The sequence below is a fragment of the Eschrichtius robustus genome, chromosome 4 (assembly GCF_028021215.1).
Source record: "Eschrichtius robustus isolate mEscRob2 chromosome 4, mEscRob2.pri, whole genome shotgun sequence".
In the NCBI taxonomy this organism is placed as follows: domain Eukaryota; kingdom Metazoa; phylum Chordata; class Mammalia; order Artiodactyla; family Eschrichtiidae; genus Eschrichtius; species Eschrichtius robustus.
Window position 1 is genome coordinate 7,243,724 of NC_090827.1, and position 13,528 is coordinate 7,257,251.

At 39.4% G+C, this 13,528-nt stretch overlaps 1 protein-coding gene across 2 annotated transcripts in view; it reads left to right on the top strand.

Moving 5' to 3' along the window:
• Positions 1-13,471, top strand: part of TMA16 (translation machinery associated 16 homolog) — a 34,945-nt gene extending 21,474 nt beyond the window's left edge. Inside the window, exons 3-7 of one of the 2 annotated variants that reach the window (XM_068542411.1) lie at positions 4,441-4,478; positions 5,638-5,722; positions 6,835-6,998; positions 10,721-10,763; positions 12,275-13,471. In XM_068542411.1, the coding sequence (XP_068398512.1) occupies positions 4,441-4,478; positions 5,638-5,722; positions 6,835-6,998; positions 10,721-10,763; positions 12,275-12,455 (511 nt within the window). In that variant the 3' untranslated portion in view covers positions 12,456-13,471. The remainder of the gene's footprint in view (positions 1-4,440; positions 4,479-5,637; positions 5,723-6,834; positions 6,999-10,720; positions 10,764-12,274) is intronic. The other variant, XM_068542413.1, reaches the window with a different exon arrangement.
• Positions 13,472-13,528: the final 57 nt, after the last annotated feature.

A 13,528-nucleotide genomic window follows, 5' to 3' on the forward strand; every position in this document is an offset into this window, starting at 1 on the left:
CACCTGTAAGGTGTATTAAAGTAGTTTTCTGGGCCTGATTCCTAGAGGTTTCCATTCAGAAGGCCTGGGACAGGGCCGAGGTGTTGCATTTCTGACAGGTTTCCAGTAATCCTGATGCTGTTGCTGCTGGCTCAGGCACTGATGTAGAGTGTTCTTTAATTATGCTCTTTACAAATAATTTCCCCTTGAACATTGTTTTTAAAGGAGACATTTTATCTCTGTTAAAACCAAGTAGATACTCTTGTCTTCCCTGAGTGGTTTGAGCTTGAGGCATGCTGGCTGATTTTTGGTGGAAAGATTTAGCAAAGGTTGGAAGACTTGTAAAATAAACTAACATTAAACTAAGTTTTCTCCTTAATGTAATCTGAAAGGGTCCAAAGAAAATGACGGGAAAAGTAACTTGCTTACCATTTGATTAAAGATTATTTAATTCTGTGTATATGAACTACCTAAAATTACCTTACAGAGTACCAGTGGTATACATGCAGTATTTTAAGAAATAATGCTTTAGAATATGATTAAGTACTTCAGTTCACTGTAAATACGTGTGATGTTTATATGTTGTTAGTTATATTCAGGATCCTATGCACTGATTTATTGTTGATTTACAGTCAGCATTACAGAAAGATTACCTAAGGATAAAGCAGAACAACATGCTAATCTCATATATAAAACTTGTCTTAAAGAAGTTCTTGTTATTGGCCAAGGTTCTATTTTAATAGTACAGAGTTGAAAAATATTTAATTTTTTTGTGCTTGGGTGATGTTCTAAACAGACTGAGCTTTCTCTTTTTTCTTAATTTATTTGAAAGAAGTCATCAGTGTAGCAGTCACAGCCCCAGAAACAAACACACGTACAGTTGTGATAGTGTCTACAGGCTTACACTTGTCATGAGTAGCAGCGACAGTGACCGTGAGTCCTATTCAGTTAAGTGGGGGCATGGTCACAAATGGCATCTTGAAATGCTGCTCATCTCCCTGCCTTAGAGCAGCACTTCCAGCAAGACAGAGGTGGTGAATTGCATATCTTCAAAAGATGGTTGGTGATAAGATACTCAGACTGTAGTGGCAGCTGTAAGCAAGGTGATAGAAGAGGTACCAACAGGGCTTACCTTGAACGTCAGGTGCCTGTGACTTCTTAGAAAGAAATAGCAGTTAGCAGCTGCTGCTTTACTCAGCAGCTTGAAACAAACAGTTTCTTGGTCAGGAATCCCAGAGCCACTTAACTGGGTGCTTCAGGCTCAGGGTCTCTCGCAAGGTTACAGTCAAGGTGTTGGCTGGGGCCGCATTCATCGCAGAGCTTGGTAGGGAGAGGTTTTGCTTCCAGGCTGTTTACATGGTGGTTGACAGACCTGTTGCGGCAGCTGTTGGTGGAGGGCGGAGCAGTTAGAAGGGAGGGAGTCCGTTGCTGCTCAGCCTCAGAATAAAGGGGCCGTTTCTTGGCTCAGTTTAAAAAAGAGAAGACAACGTTTGTAACGTCATTTCTAGGTCACATCCATCACTGTGGCACTATTTTATTTGTTAGAAATGAGTCACTAGGTCCAGCCACGCTCAGGGAGGAGAGGGGCGTGAATATCCAAGCAGCAAGAGTCGGCAGTGGGGGCCGTCTTGGATGTCACTGTGTCCCGGTAGCGCTTGCCCGCCGAAGACACTTGGCATTATCTGGAAGGAGGGTAGCCAAGCAGCCCGAGTGTCTGCTCTCTGCTCTTTAGCAGAGGGCCCGGGGTTCTTTGTGTTGCTTCCTAAGATTCATTTTTAGGGAGTGAGAGAGGTGGGGGAGGATCAGGGGCAGGATATTGTTAGGGCGCAGAGCTGCTGGATTCATCAGGTAGACTCTTAGAGGTGGGGTCTACTTGCCTGAAGGTACTGCAGGTGTGACGAGCAGCACAGAGGGAGAGTCAGACGTCCTTCATCTTGAGCATTTGAATGCTCTGATTTAGGACTGTATGAAATACTGCTTCTGTTCCTATTAATAGAAACTAGTGTGGTTTGAAGACTGGCACATTTCAAGTGGTGCACAGTTTACAGGCAGCAAATAGTTATTCTGTATCATGATTTTAGCTTTATTTTATGACTTCTCAGCGTAGTGACATCTTGTTGCTGTGTACTCTCATATTTTGTCCCATTGGGTATGTAGCGAAGAACTCCACATAGCAAATGAAGATTACTTAATACGGAAAATTAACAGACAGAAGCTAAGCATAATGCGTAAGAATCTAGGAAACAACTGTTTTTGAGAATTAGTCTCAGGTTTCTCTTCTTTTCTTCATCCCAGCTCCACCCCACTGTAGTTCAGGCCCCCAGTGCGTTCATTCAGAACCGTAGCAAACTTGACTTCTAACTAGACTCCTCCCTGAGGTATAAATAAGATAGGACAAAGTAGACATGTTTGAAGTGTACAGCGTCTGGGTTTTGACAGTACGTGGTATAACCACTGCAGTCAGTGTACGTAGAGTGCGTTTCCATCCCCCGCAAAGCTCTTCCGGGTCGAGTCTCAGCTCTCCGCCCCTAGCCTTGGGCACCTGTTGATTTGCTCTTTATTTTGGTAGATGAGATTTGTCTTCCGGAGTGTTTCATGTAAATGCAATCATACTGTATGCAATTTTTGTGCTAGTTTTTTTCAGTTATAATGTTTGTGAAATTTGTTGTCTTTCTCTTTTATTACTGAGTACTGTTCCATTGTATGGATATGCAGTTTTTTAATCCATTTACCTGTTGATGGTCATTTGGATTGTTTATAGTTTTTGGCTCTTTTCAGGGTCTGCAAACTAAGTGGCCATCCACCTGTTTTTATAAAAAAAAGTTTGTTTTATTGGAAAGCAGCTGTGCCCATTCCTTTCACGTTGTTTGCAGCTGCTTTGAGGCTACAGTGGCAGAGATGAGTAGTTACGACAGACCAACCACATGGCCCTCAAAGCCTGGTTTGTTACTAGCTGACATTTAAGCAAAGATTATCAACCCTGCTGTTACATTTTGATAAAGCTGCCATGAACATTCGTGTACGGGTCTTTCTGTGGACATAAAACATTTTTCTTTCAGTTCTTAGAACTGGAATTGCTGGGTCATACAAAAGATATATGTTTAAGTAAATAAAAAATTGAGTTTTTAAGAAATTGTTTAAAAGAGTGAAGTTACGTGGTGGGGGTAATGTTTAAGTATATAAAAAATTACCTTATCTGCAGTGATGGTACCATTTTATTTTTTCACCAGTGATGCGTAAGAGTTACATTCACTCCATTTCCTCTCAAACATGTTGTATTTTCAGTTTTAAAACAGATTTTAGCCAATCTAGTAGGTGTACAGTAGTATCTCAATGTGGTTTTAATTTGTATTTCTTTATGACTAATGATATATTTTTATGTGCTTTTTGTTCACTTTTATGTCTTTGGTGAGAAGTCTCTTAAAATCTTTTTCCTTTTGGTTTTGAATTTTATCTGTTGTTAAGTAGTAACAACTATTTGTATATTCTTAATGCAGGTATGTTTTTTGTTTTGTGAATATTTTCTCCATTCTGTGGCTAAAAAGTTTTTATTAAAAAGGCTTCATTTTAGTTCTCCAGTTTTCTAGTTGTTTTAAGTGGGAGGGTAAATCTGGTCTGCTTTGTTAGGGCAGGGACAGTGGATTTTTTTTTTCTTCATTGCTGTATCCCTAGTGGCTAGCATAAAGTGTTGCAAAAACTAGCATCCAAAGGTCTTTTCTGAATGAATTAGAATTTAGAATAACAACAATCGGAGGTATATATCACCTAGACCAATTTTTTGAGAGTAAATAAGTTCTTTTTCTTTGTTATAATTCTTACCAAATTGATGAAAAGTAAACATTCTTTTGTTCTTGTTGAAGTTTAAAAGGTGATAATGATGCATTTTGGTCTTGGTGGCAGCACTCAGTCTTCTAGAAGGTCCTCATTATTCTTTTGTGCACAAGTATTCTGCATATTACAAAATATAATCAAGGTTTCTTTTGTGTCCTCAAAACCAATTTGTTTTATAGGTATCATGTAGTCATTGCAGAGCAGGAAAAGAATTTTTGACAACACTTTGTTCCAGTGATTTAAAAAAGAAGCATGGTATTCAATGTTTCTTCATTAAAAATAATTAATTTCGGGACATCCCTGGTGGCGCAGTGGTTAAGACTCCGTGCTCCCAATGCAGGGGGCCTGGGTTCGATCCCTGGTCAGGGAACTAGATCCCACATGCATGCCGCAACTAAGAGTTCTCATGCCACCACTAAGGAACACACGTGCCGCAGCTAAGGAGCCTGCCTGCTCCAGCTAAGATCCGGTGCAACCAAATAAGTAAATAAAATAATTTTAAAAAATTAATTTCATATGCATAAAAGAATGATCTTTGAATTAAGGTTCTTTGGGTAGTTTTTGTTGTTTTTGACAGATTTTTAAAACTTGCTTTGGAAGTTTTCTAACACATACACTTTTTCTCCCAAGACTGAAGAATGAAAAGGCGTTGCGTCTCAACCTTATTGGTAAGTGGATATACTTATTTGAAGTTCTTCTCTATACCTATTTTCTTTTGACTCTCTTAGTAAAATACTATTTTTATCTAAGTGAATTTTCTCTACCAGACTTGATCAAAACAAAATAAAATCAATTATTAAACTCTGAGAACAAACAGTGTTAATAATACCTAGCTCAGTTTTCTAGGAACTGTTTAGTACAGTTTTTATCCATCCCCCCTTCCTGTCTCTCTCTGTCTTTCTCTCAAGTTTAATTCTAGCTCCCTGACCATTAGAATTATGAAGGATTTTGAAAACAACAATTCATATTTAATGATGTGAATATATACATCCTCAGTCTGTATCTCAGTGTTACAGTCTTTTTGTGTGTGTGACAAGTCTGAGATTTCAAAAGAGTGGCTATTAGGCTTTATAACCAAAATGAAAGGTATTTGAACCATTAACTCTAATGCTTTATCAGGCAATAGAATAGTATTTCTAAATGGTTTATCAGTAATCCTGGGTAGAGCCATTTCTTGATTTGTAATATTAAGAAATCTAATTGAAAGTGACACCCCAATGGTAAGATTTACTCATAAGGATGAGGTCTGTTAGCTCTGTGATCATAAATGTCAGTCATTCTGCACAGTATCTGGCAGATCTTGTATGCTTAAGATATTTACTAACTTTGAGGCCCTGAACAGGTTACTTAACCTTTCTCTTCTAAATGGAGGTGATGATAATAATAATAATAATCCTCATAGGATTGTAAAGATCTTGACATAGTGCCTGCTGCTTATTAAATGTTCAGCAGATGTCATCCTCTTCATTAATCAGACTCTCATTTTTGTTATTTCAGCAAGTTCTATTCTTTGCATTATAAATACTCAGAACTTAATGTTCTGTTAGAGTGTTCTTTCTTTTTTTAAATTTTTTGTATCCTTACTGGATAAGAAATATATACAGAAAAGCATCCCTGCTACCCTTGTCTCTTCCCCAAATTAAAATGTGACAATTTAATTTCTGACAGACTGGTTTAGTTAGCTTTGAGCCCACACAAAACTTTGTATTTAACTTTGAAATAAATTTTGATACTGTTTTAAACGCATTGATGTTGAAAATTATAATGACTACCTCTGCTTGAATGATGACTTGTGGTGTTAAACTGTCTTGGTACTTGTTGTTATAGGTGAAAAACTGCAGTGGTTTCAAAATCATCTTGATCCCAAAAAAGTAGGATATTCAAAGAGAGATGCTTGTGAATTAATTGAAAGGTAAACACTGGGCATGTTATGAGCAAAGGGTCAGTAACAGGAATTCCCCAGCTTGATTCTTCAAGATTCAGAGTTCTATTCAGGATTTATAGATGAGCAAATGAGCTTTGTTATCAAGACTTTGGATTCTTATACTAGCTTAGCCATTTTAGTAGCTTTGTCACCTTTCTGGGCCTCAGAGTGGTAGTTAACCCAGTTTCTTGGCTTCCTGGAGGAATGTCATCTAGACTGCCATTTGAAGATAGGGGTTAGCAGATTGAGGTGAGGTAGTTTGAGGAGCCTCTAGGCAGAGAGAACAAGATCTGAAAGGCCCAGGGGTGAGAGCAGCATATTTAGTGATCTGCCAGACATCTAATAAGACTGAAATAATAGGTTCAAGGAGGGAATTGTGACAAGTAGGATAAACAACCAGCTTATGAAAGATCTCAGATATCAGTGTAAGAGTTTGGACTTTATCCAAGGACTGTGGGAGACACAGCAAGCACCTGAGATGGTCACATTTTTAAACTTTAGAAAGGTCACAGTTGGAGGAATGAGGAAGATGGATGAGGGGGCAGGCTTTGGCTGGGAGACTGTTGAGAGGCTGATGAAGCAGCAGCAGATGGTGGGAGCAGTGTGGTGAAGAGAAGTGAAAGAGTGCAGACACTTTAAGGAGGTGGAAGTCCCAAGCCTTTAATGACGACTTAGATGTGGCGTAAAAGAGAGAGGGGAAGGAGTCAAGGGGGGCATTCACATTCCTCACTTGGGCAACTGGATGAATGGGTGTACCAGGGGATGGAGCGGGTCGGGAGGCGGCGCCTAGGGGCAGCGCGGAGGCGAGTCCAGGGGTGGCGTGTTAAGCCAGATGGAGATGTCCAGGAGGTGGCTGAGTACGAGGACATGGAGTTTGTTTAACAGACACGTTAATGGCAGGCTGTGATGTGGTCCCAGAGATTTTGAAAATGGTTAGTTACCAAGAGAGGCTCTGAGGTCTGAGAACTTCAGGAACTCAGAGGAATATAAAAACTTAAGGGACAGGCGCAGGCTGGGGGTTATGGTTGTTTTTTGCGGGGGGGGATTATATTTTAAATGAACTAATATAAGCCAAACAGAGACTCTGTAAGTCAGATCAGTTTCTTGTTTTTCAGGTATTTGAATCGGTTCAGCAGTGAGCTGGAGCAGATTGAGTTACACAACAGCGTCAAGGCCAGGCAGGGCCGGCGGCACTGCTCCCGAGAGGCGGCCATCAAGCAGACTGTGGAGCGGGAGAGGCAGCAGTACGGGGGCTATGGCCTCGGTAGGAGCGGGAGGGGCGGCGGTACGGGGGCTGCAGCCTTGGTGTGTTCACAGGGTACCTTCCCTTCTTTCTGGTCAGATTTGGCTTTACTTATTCTATTTATTTAGTTTAGTTAGATTTTCTTCCTTTGATTTCCTTTCCTTTTGAGTGTTTGGAGTAATTTTTGAATTCATTCTTTTTTTCTCCTACATTCCCAAAACTGTCAGTGTTGACAGTGACATATCTTTCTACTGTGACAGTAAAGTTTTCCTCTCCCTTCCGGTGTATACTTAATTTGCTTTGTTCTAGAGTTATTACTTGCCCATCTCCAACCACATTGAAGTTTCTTTAGAGTAAGTACTGTGTCCTTCTTGTCTTTGTAAGTCTTGTAGTAAAGAGCTGTACTTGCTGCAGCGTTTCTTGAGAAATTATAGAAACCAAATTTTCTTTCTTAGCACTAGCATTTCTTACAGTTCCTGAAGACAAGTGTGTTGTGGGCTTAACAACACTGTCTGAAGAAAGGCGCTTAGGAGGAGAGGAGAGGGCACTTGTAAGGGCTTGCAAAGCCCAAAGTCAGGTGATGACCCAAGGGCTGCATGGCCTGCAAATAGTGTTTGCTTGGGTTATGAATTGTCAGTATAAAAAAATCTGCTGATTTCACATGAAAAACGTAGATTTCTGGCTTCTCGTAAAACATGCGATCGTCTGCTAGAGCAAAGTAGCAACTGTCCCTTTTAGACTTGAGCATTCAGTGGCCCCAAACCTTCCTTCATTCACATTCCCTGCCTGGTCCCTGTAGGCATTCCTGTGTGGATTTGCTTGGGAAGTCCAGTAAATGAAATACTTAAAGCAACATTAGGTTTTTAAATTTTAATAATAACAGTAGGGCCCTGGCGGAAATACCCTGTGGGTGACTGTTGTGTTGGTCCCAGCCTGTCCAGAGCGATGCTGTGTGCCAGGAAGGTCTGGGGCGGCCTCCACAGGCATTCTCCCCACTGGAGCCAGTGTTGTGGCTGGACCCACCCTGGCGGTTCTTACTGTGATTGCTGGGTGCACCTCAGCAAAAACCAGCAGGGAGCTTTGAAAAAAACAAGATTTAGTGCTTAAAAGTCCTGGACGGTACAGGACATGCCTGATGGCCACACAGCGAGGTCTCCAGTAGAGAAAGAGGGAGGGGACAGGGACTTGGGGCCCTGCCTTTGTTAGGGTCATAGGCGGGATGCCTAGGGTTTCACGGGTTCACTCTTCATAAAGGCGCCAGAAGGGGGAACGGGGTCACTCAGGCGGTCAGCTATCTGCGTTCCCCGGGGCTTTCTAATAGGGGAACTTCGTGGGTGGGGAGCCTGGTCCCTTACCTCGTTGTTTTGCTGTAGCCGTGTCAGTCCGGCAGTAGACCCGTAGAGTTGGATGTCTTCGCAGCGGGTAGGTACCTCGACAGTCGGAAGGTTAGCATCGGGCACTTACCTTCAGCGGCACTGTGAGCCCTGAGCAGATGGCAGTTCCTCTCCATCATTCCTAAGCAGTGAGTTTCTTCACTGAAAAAACAGCAGAGTAACTTCAGAACTAGATAGATCTGGACTTAAACCCTTACAGCTTACTATATAACAGGGCAAGTTACTTCCCACCCACTCGCTGGCCTTGTTACCTTCCATTTAAAAATAGAGGTAAATAGTGCACCTCCTTCCCAGGTTGTTTAAAAGTCAAGTGAGATTTCACGTATCAAGTGCCTGACACCGAACCTACTGTAGGAGGTTGAGGGAGAGCTTCAGCCAGTCCTGTGTCCTTTTCACCTAAATTTGTCTATGCTTGTAGTCTCCATTTCCTCATTTTTCAATTTTTATTGGAACCCCTTAATTAGGCTTTTGTAGCCACCACTCAACTAAAAGCCCTTGTCACCGATGACCTTTAAGTTGCTAAGACGCATCGTGCCTGTACTGGGCACTCACGTAGTCAGCTTTCCTGCAGTGTTTTTATACAGATGATCCCTTCGTTTCTCGTCACACTTTTTATTCGGGGTAGAAGCCCCTGACCTTCCCTGGTTTTCCTCCAGGTTAACTGGCCATGACTTCAGTGTCCTGAGTTGAATCCCTCATAGCCTCACAAACTAAATATTGACCCACGTCCCTGTCCTTGGGCCTCTTCTCTTTTCTATTTACACGAATTCCTGAGTTGATGTCATTCAGTCCTGTGGTTTTAAATACCATTTAAATGCTCATAACTTCCAAATTTATATTGTCAATACTTGTCGCTAGAACTCCAGACTTGCATTATCAAACTTGGGTTTCTCAGAGTATCTACTTGAATGTCTTATATGCATCTCCAGCTTGCGTCCCAAAGCAGAGTCCAGCTTTTCTCCTAAAACTCGTTCCTCCCACAAGCTCCGTGTGTCCGTCAGTGACATCACCACTTGCCCCGTCGCTCGTGTCAGAAACCCTGCTGTCGGTTTCGCATTCCACATGCAGCTTATCAGCAGGATGTACTTAAGAGCCTGACGGCTTGCGCTGCTGCCCCCAGTGCCTCGAGCTCGAGCCACCACCGTCTCAGCTCTGCCGTCGTGACAGCCTCCCAGGTGGTCTCTGTGCTCAGTCTGTTCAGCCTGCAGCCGCCAGGTTAATCAGCAGTGATTGACGGCACATTCCAGGTCAGACATCTACTGGTGGTGGAGCCAGTGCTAACACTCAGACCTCGTCTTCCAGTTACGCCACAGTCCTTATTCCAGATGCAGGGAATGTGTCTGGTGAAAAAAACTTTGTCAACTCTCTCAAGTTTACAAGCATCTAGAAACATGTGGGCAGATTGTCACCAAATGCTGTGTTGATAAGGTTCAGAGAAGACAAGATAACTGACATCTCTCCCACTTGCTCCATGGTGGTATAACTGTTCCTGACTCATTTTATTAGAATTTCTTAAAAAAAATAATTGTGCTTAATTTATACCTTTTAAACACCTGACCCCTCATACTCTTATTTTCTGAAGCTATTGTAAAAGTCAGTATACAGTCATGTCAAACACTTTTATCTTTTTCATTAATTGATACTGGATTTTATTTAATATTTTATCCATTGGCCAGAATTTTTGCAGCAGTGTTCCATTTTCTGTTAAACATGCCTCTTGTGTTCCACCGGCAAGGATGATCTGTGCATACAGGTTTATGACCCACTTTCTAATCATGATAAGGAGCTGTCATACACCTAGTTTTTATTTAAAATGGGTTTAAATTTTATTGAACTTTAATGAACATCTATTGATTATAGTTTATTTAAAATTTTTTTTACATTTTTGATAGTATTTTTTAATATCTAATAATCCTTGCATTCCTCAGACAAACTCTACCTTGCCAAAGCAAAGTATATGCTTGAAAAAATTGCACCTTTCACCAAGAAAATATATAAAACAGCTGAGCATGTTGTTGTAGGGGATTGATAGTTAGAATTTGCCAGGCACCTTTACTGTTTAAAAGGACAGAGTTTATTTTGTTGATAGGTTTGTTTTATTTTATAGATTCTGTGGTAGAATACATTATTTAATGGTGTTCTTTTTGAATCACCTTCTTAAAGTAGTCCTTTATACTTGCAAAACTTACTTTTCATTATAGCATTATAATTATGCTTTGAAATTTTGTTTTTCTTTGGATGTTCTTGCTGTCTGTCAGTTATTATTGTTTCTGAGGTAATAAACGAGGAAACTATAAACGTTATAATAGAAAGCATTGCCTAATAGATATAAATTATTTTCTTTTCCAGAGATTCCAGACATTTTAAATGCAGGTAATCTGACAACTTTTAGGTGAGTCTGTCGCTTTTGTTCTTCGAAGCTGCAAGTAAAATACATAAGAGATAAACGTTCTTCCCTTTTGAGTCTAGACGTTAGAGCTAAAAGAAAATTAGGGGGTTCTTTCTAACCTTTCCCCTCATCAGTTGAAGTAAGAATTTTCCTAAGTTTAGCAGCTGTTAGAGATGCCTGATGTCCACTGAAATGATAATGACCTGGTGCTTTTATTTGTTTTTCAAAATACTTTAAAATTCTTTAATATAGTACTTAAAGAACATGATATCCTTGTTCCTCCCCAGCTGTTATTTTTTAAAAAGATAAATTGTCAGCAGCAGACTTGCTGGCTGAGTCCTGTCCCCATACTGTTTGCAGCACCCCCTTCTGGAGAAGGTGGTTAGTGGGAAGTGGTATGGGGAAATGGTTAAATCATAAAGAACCAGTTGCCCCAGTGGTCTCTCTAATAGTGCTGTGTGACCGAGGGACCAGTGAGTAGGATTTCCTGTTTTCAGTTTTCAAACATGGGTTCTTTGTCTTTAGAACATAATTTTTATTAATCATTTTGATATTAGCTAGACCGTGTTGATCAGCCTGAAATTTTAATTGAAATTAGATACATGTAAGTCCATATTATTTGAAACCCTTAAGCTTATTTTATATTTTTATACTTCTGAATTCATAGAAAATATTTAATATTCATAAAATATTAGCTCTAATAGAATTTATTGATCATATTTAAGAAGTGATTCACTTTGTAGCCTATGTACATGTATTTATAAGTACATGGAGCTTAAGATTATACATTAATTTTTTTTGCCTGTAATGTTAAGTAATCAGATATATAAATGTTCTCTTTATTCCTAAAACAGTGTATGTTCTGCCTCCCGCAAAGAAAGCCAGAAATAAGAAGAAATTAGCCTAGACTGTTAGTATCAGAGTTCAGTTCTCAGAAGAATCTTCACATTGCTCGTAAAGTAATTGAACATAGGATTGTCACAGAAAAGCTGGGGTTGAAGAACTAAAAGTTTTTTTATTATAACCAAAAAAATTGTTTGATTACTAAAACTGAATTGTGATTTACCATTGTGTGTGAAAAGAAAAACCTTTTCTGACTGTGCATTTTGGAGATTTTCCAGGATGATGTAGTTCCTACTTCTGAGATTCTTGATACCATATATGTCCTAATAGAGGGAAGTGTTTGGGTTAGGGAGAATAAAAGAATGGAACGGAGTTTCCTTGTAACTTTTGCCTAATATTTTCCTGCATTGCTTTGGAAATTTTGAATGTGTGGAATTGTCTGTGCAGTTAACCGCTATTGTAGATTAATGAGAAAGTGCAGTAAGTATGGAAAAAGCAAACCTCAGTTCTTGGGGCGTTATTTTTTTTCTAGTGCATTTATATTGTTTCCTTCTAGTGCATTTGAATCTGCTGTAAATTTATAAACTTTCTTCTGCTTAGTTTTGAATATTGACTTTATTACTTCCCTACCTCACCCCTCACCAACCCTCTGCATTCTCTCTTTTGTCTAGGGAATGGGATTTTGATCTGAAGAAATTGCCAAACATTAAAATGAGAAAAATCTGTGCTAATGATGCAGTGCCTAAGAAGTGTAAGAAGAAAACTGTGACAGCTGTAGACAGAGATTTAGGAGAATTGGAACTGAAAGATGAATCAGGTGACACAGATGAGGAGATGACTGCAGTGGCCTAATTGTCTTTACTTGAGTTGAAAATAAATAATTTGAGAACTTCAATTTACACTTGAATTGATTACGGTAAATAATTGTCTCTACACAGCAATTTGCTGTTTAGCTTATTCTCTTACATGATGAGAATCCCATTTTCAGTTTCAAAAACAGTGTTATGATTTTTACTTAAAAATGAATGTTGCTTTATGTTTACATTGTTAGACTAGGTAGAAATGCTCTGCGAAATCCATTTAATCTGAATTTCTGGGGCTGGGAGAGCAATATGAGCGGGGACAAAAAAAATGTTGTAATTTTTCCCCTCATGTTTACTTAGAATCACCTAATCTCACATTTTGGGGCATGGGCAGCAGCTGTTTGCTAGAAGGTTACTGTGGTACTTCTTGAGCAGTGACAATGGCAAAATTGCCTTTTAGTAATATGTTTTACTCTTCTTCCTCTTACACATTAAAACTATTTTCTTTCCTTTTAAAATAGGGAAAATGTGATACGGAATTTATATACATTTATGGATTGTACATTGCTGTTATTTATTAACTTTGAGCCAGAGTTAGTTAAATGGTTTAAAAAAACCAGTAACTATTCTTGTTTTGTTTATCCCCTGCATTTAACCTGTTATCTTGATAAAGGGGATGAATGATTTCAGGTTAGCTCTTTGGGTTTGTATATTATTTTTTGCTCTCTCATTGTGAAAAGTGATAGGTTTTATTTGTGGAAACAGAACTAAAGATTAGAAAACTAGTCATTTCAATTATCTTATTTTTTCTTCTAAGAGGTAGGTTAAATTGACATATAACAGGATTTCTAGTATCATGAAAAACATGGATGTGGTTGAATGTTCTTCACAGAACTTGTTAAATGCAGGTGTCTTCTGGTCTGTTTCCTGAAGAATGCAATGCAGGAGTATGTGAGTACTTTCAAGGAAAAAAAATGCTGTATGACGTAACTAGGTATCAACTAAGTCTTGTTAACAGTTTTTTTTACTTCAGAAAATTAAAAATAAAACATTTCTATGATTTTACTTCTGAAGGTTCTAATTATTGAATGTTTAATGATTTAACTGATGCTGCCTTGCTTT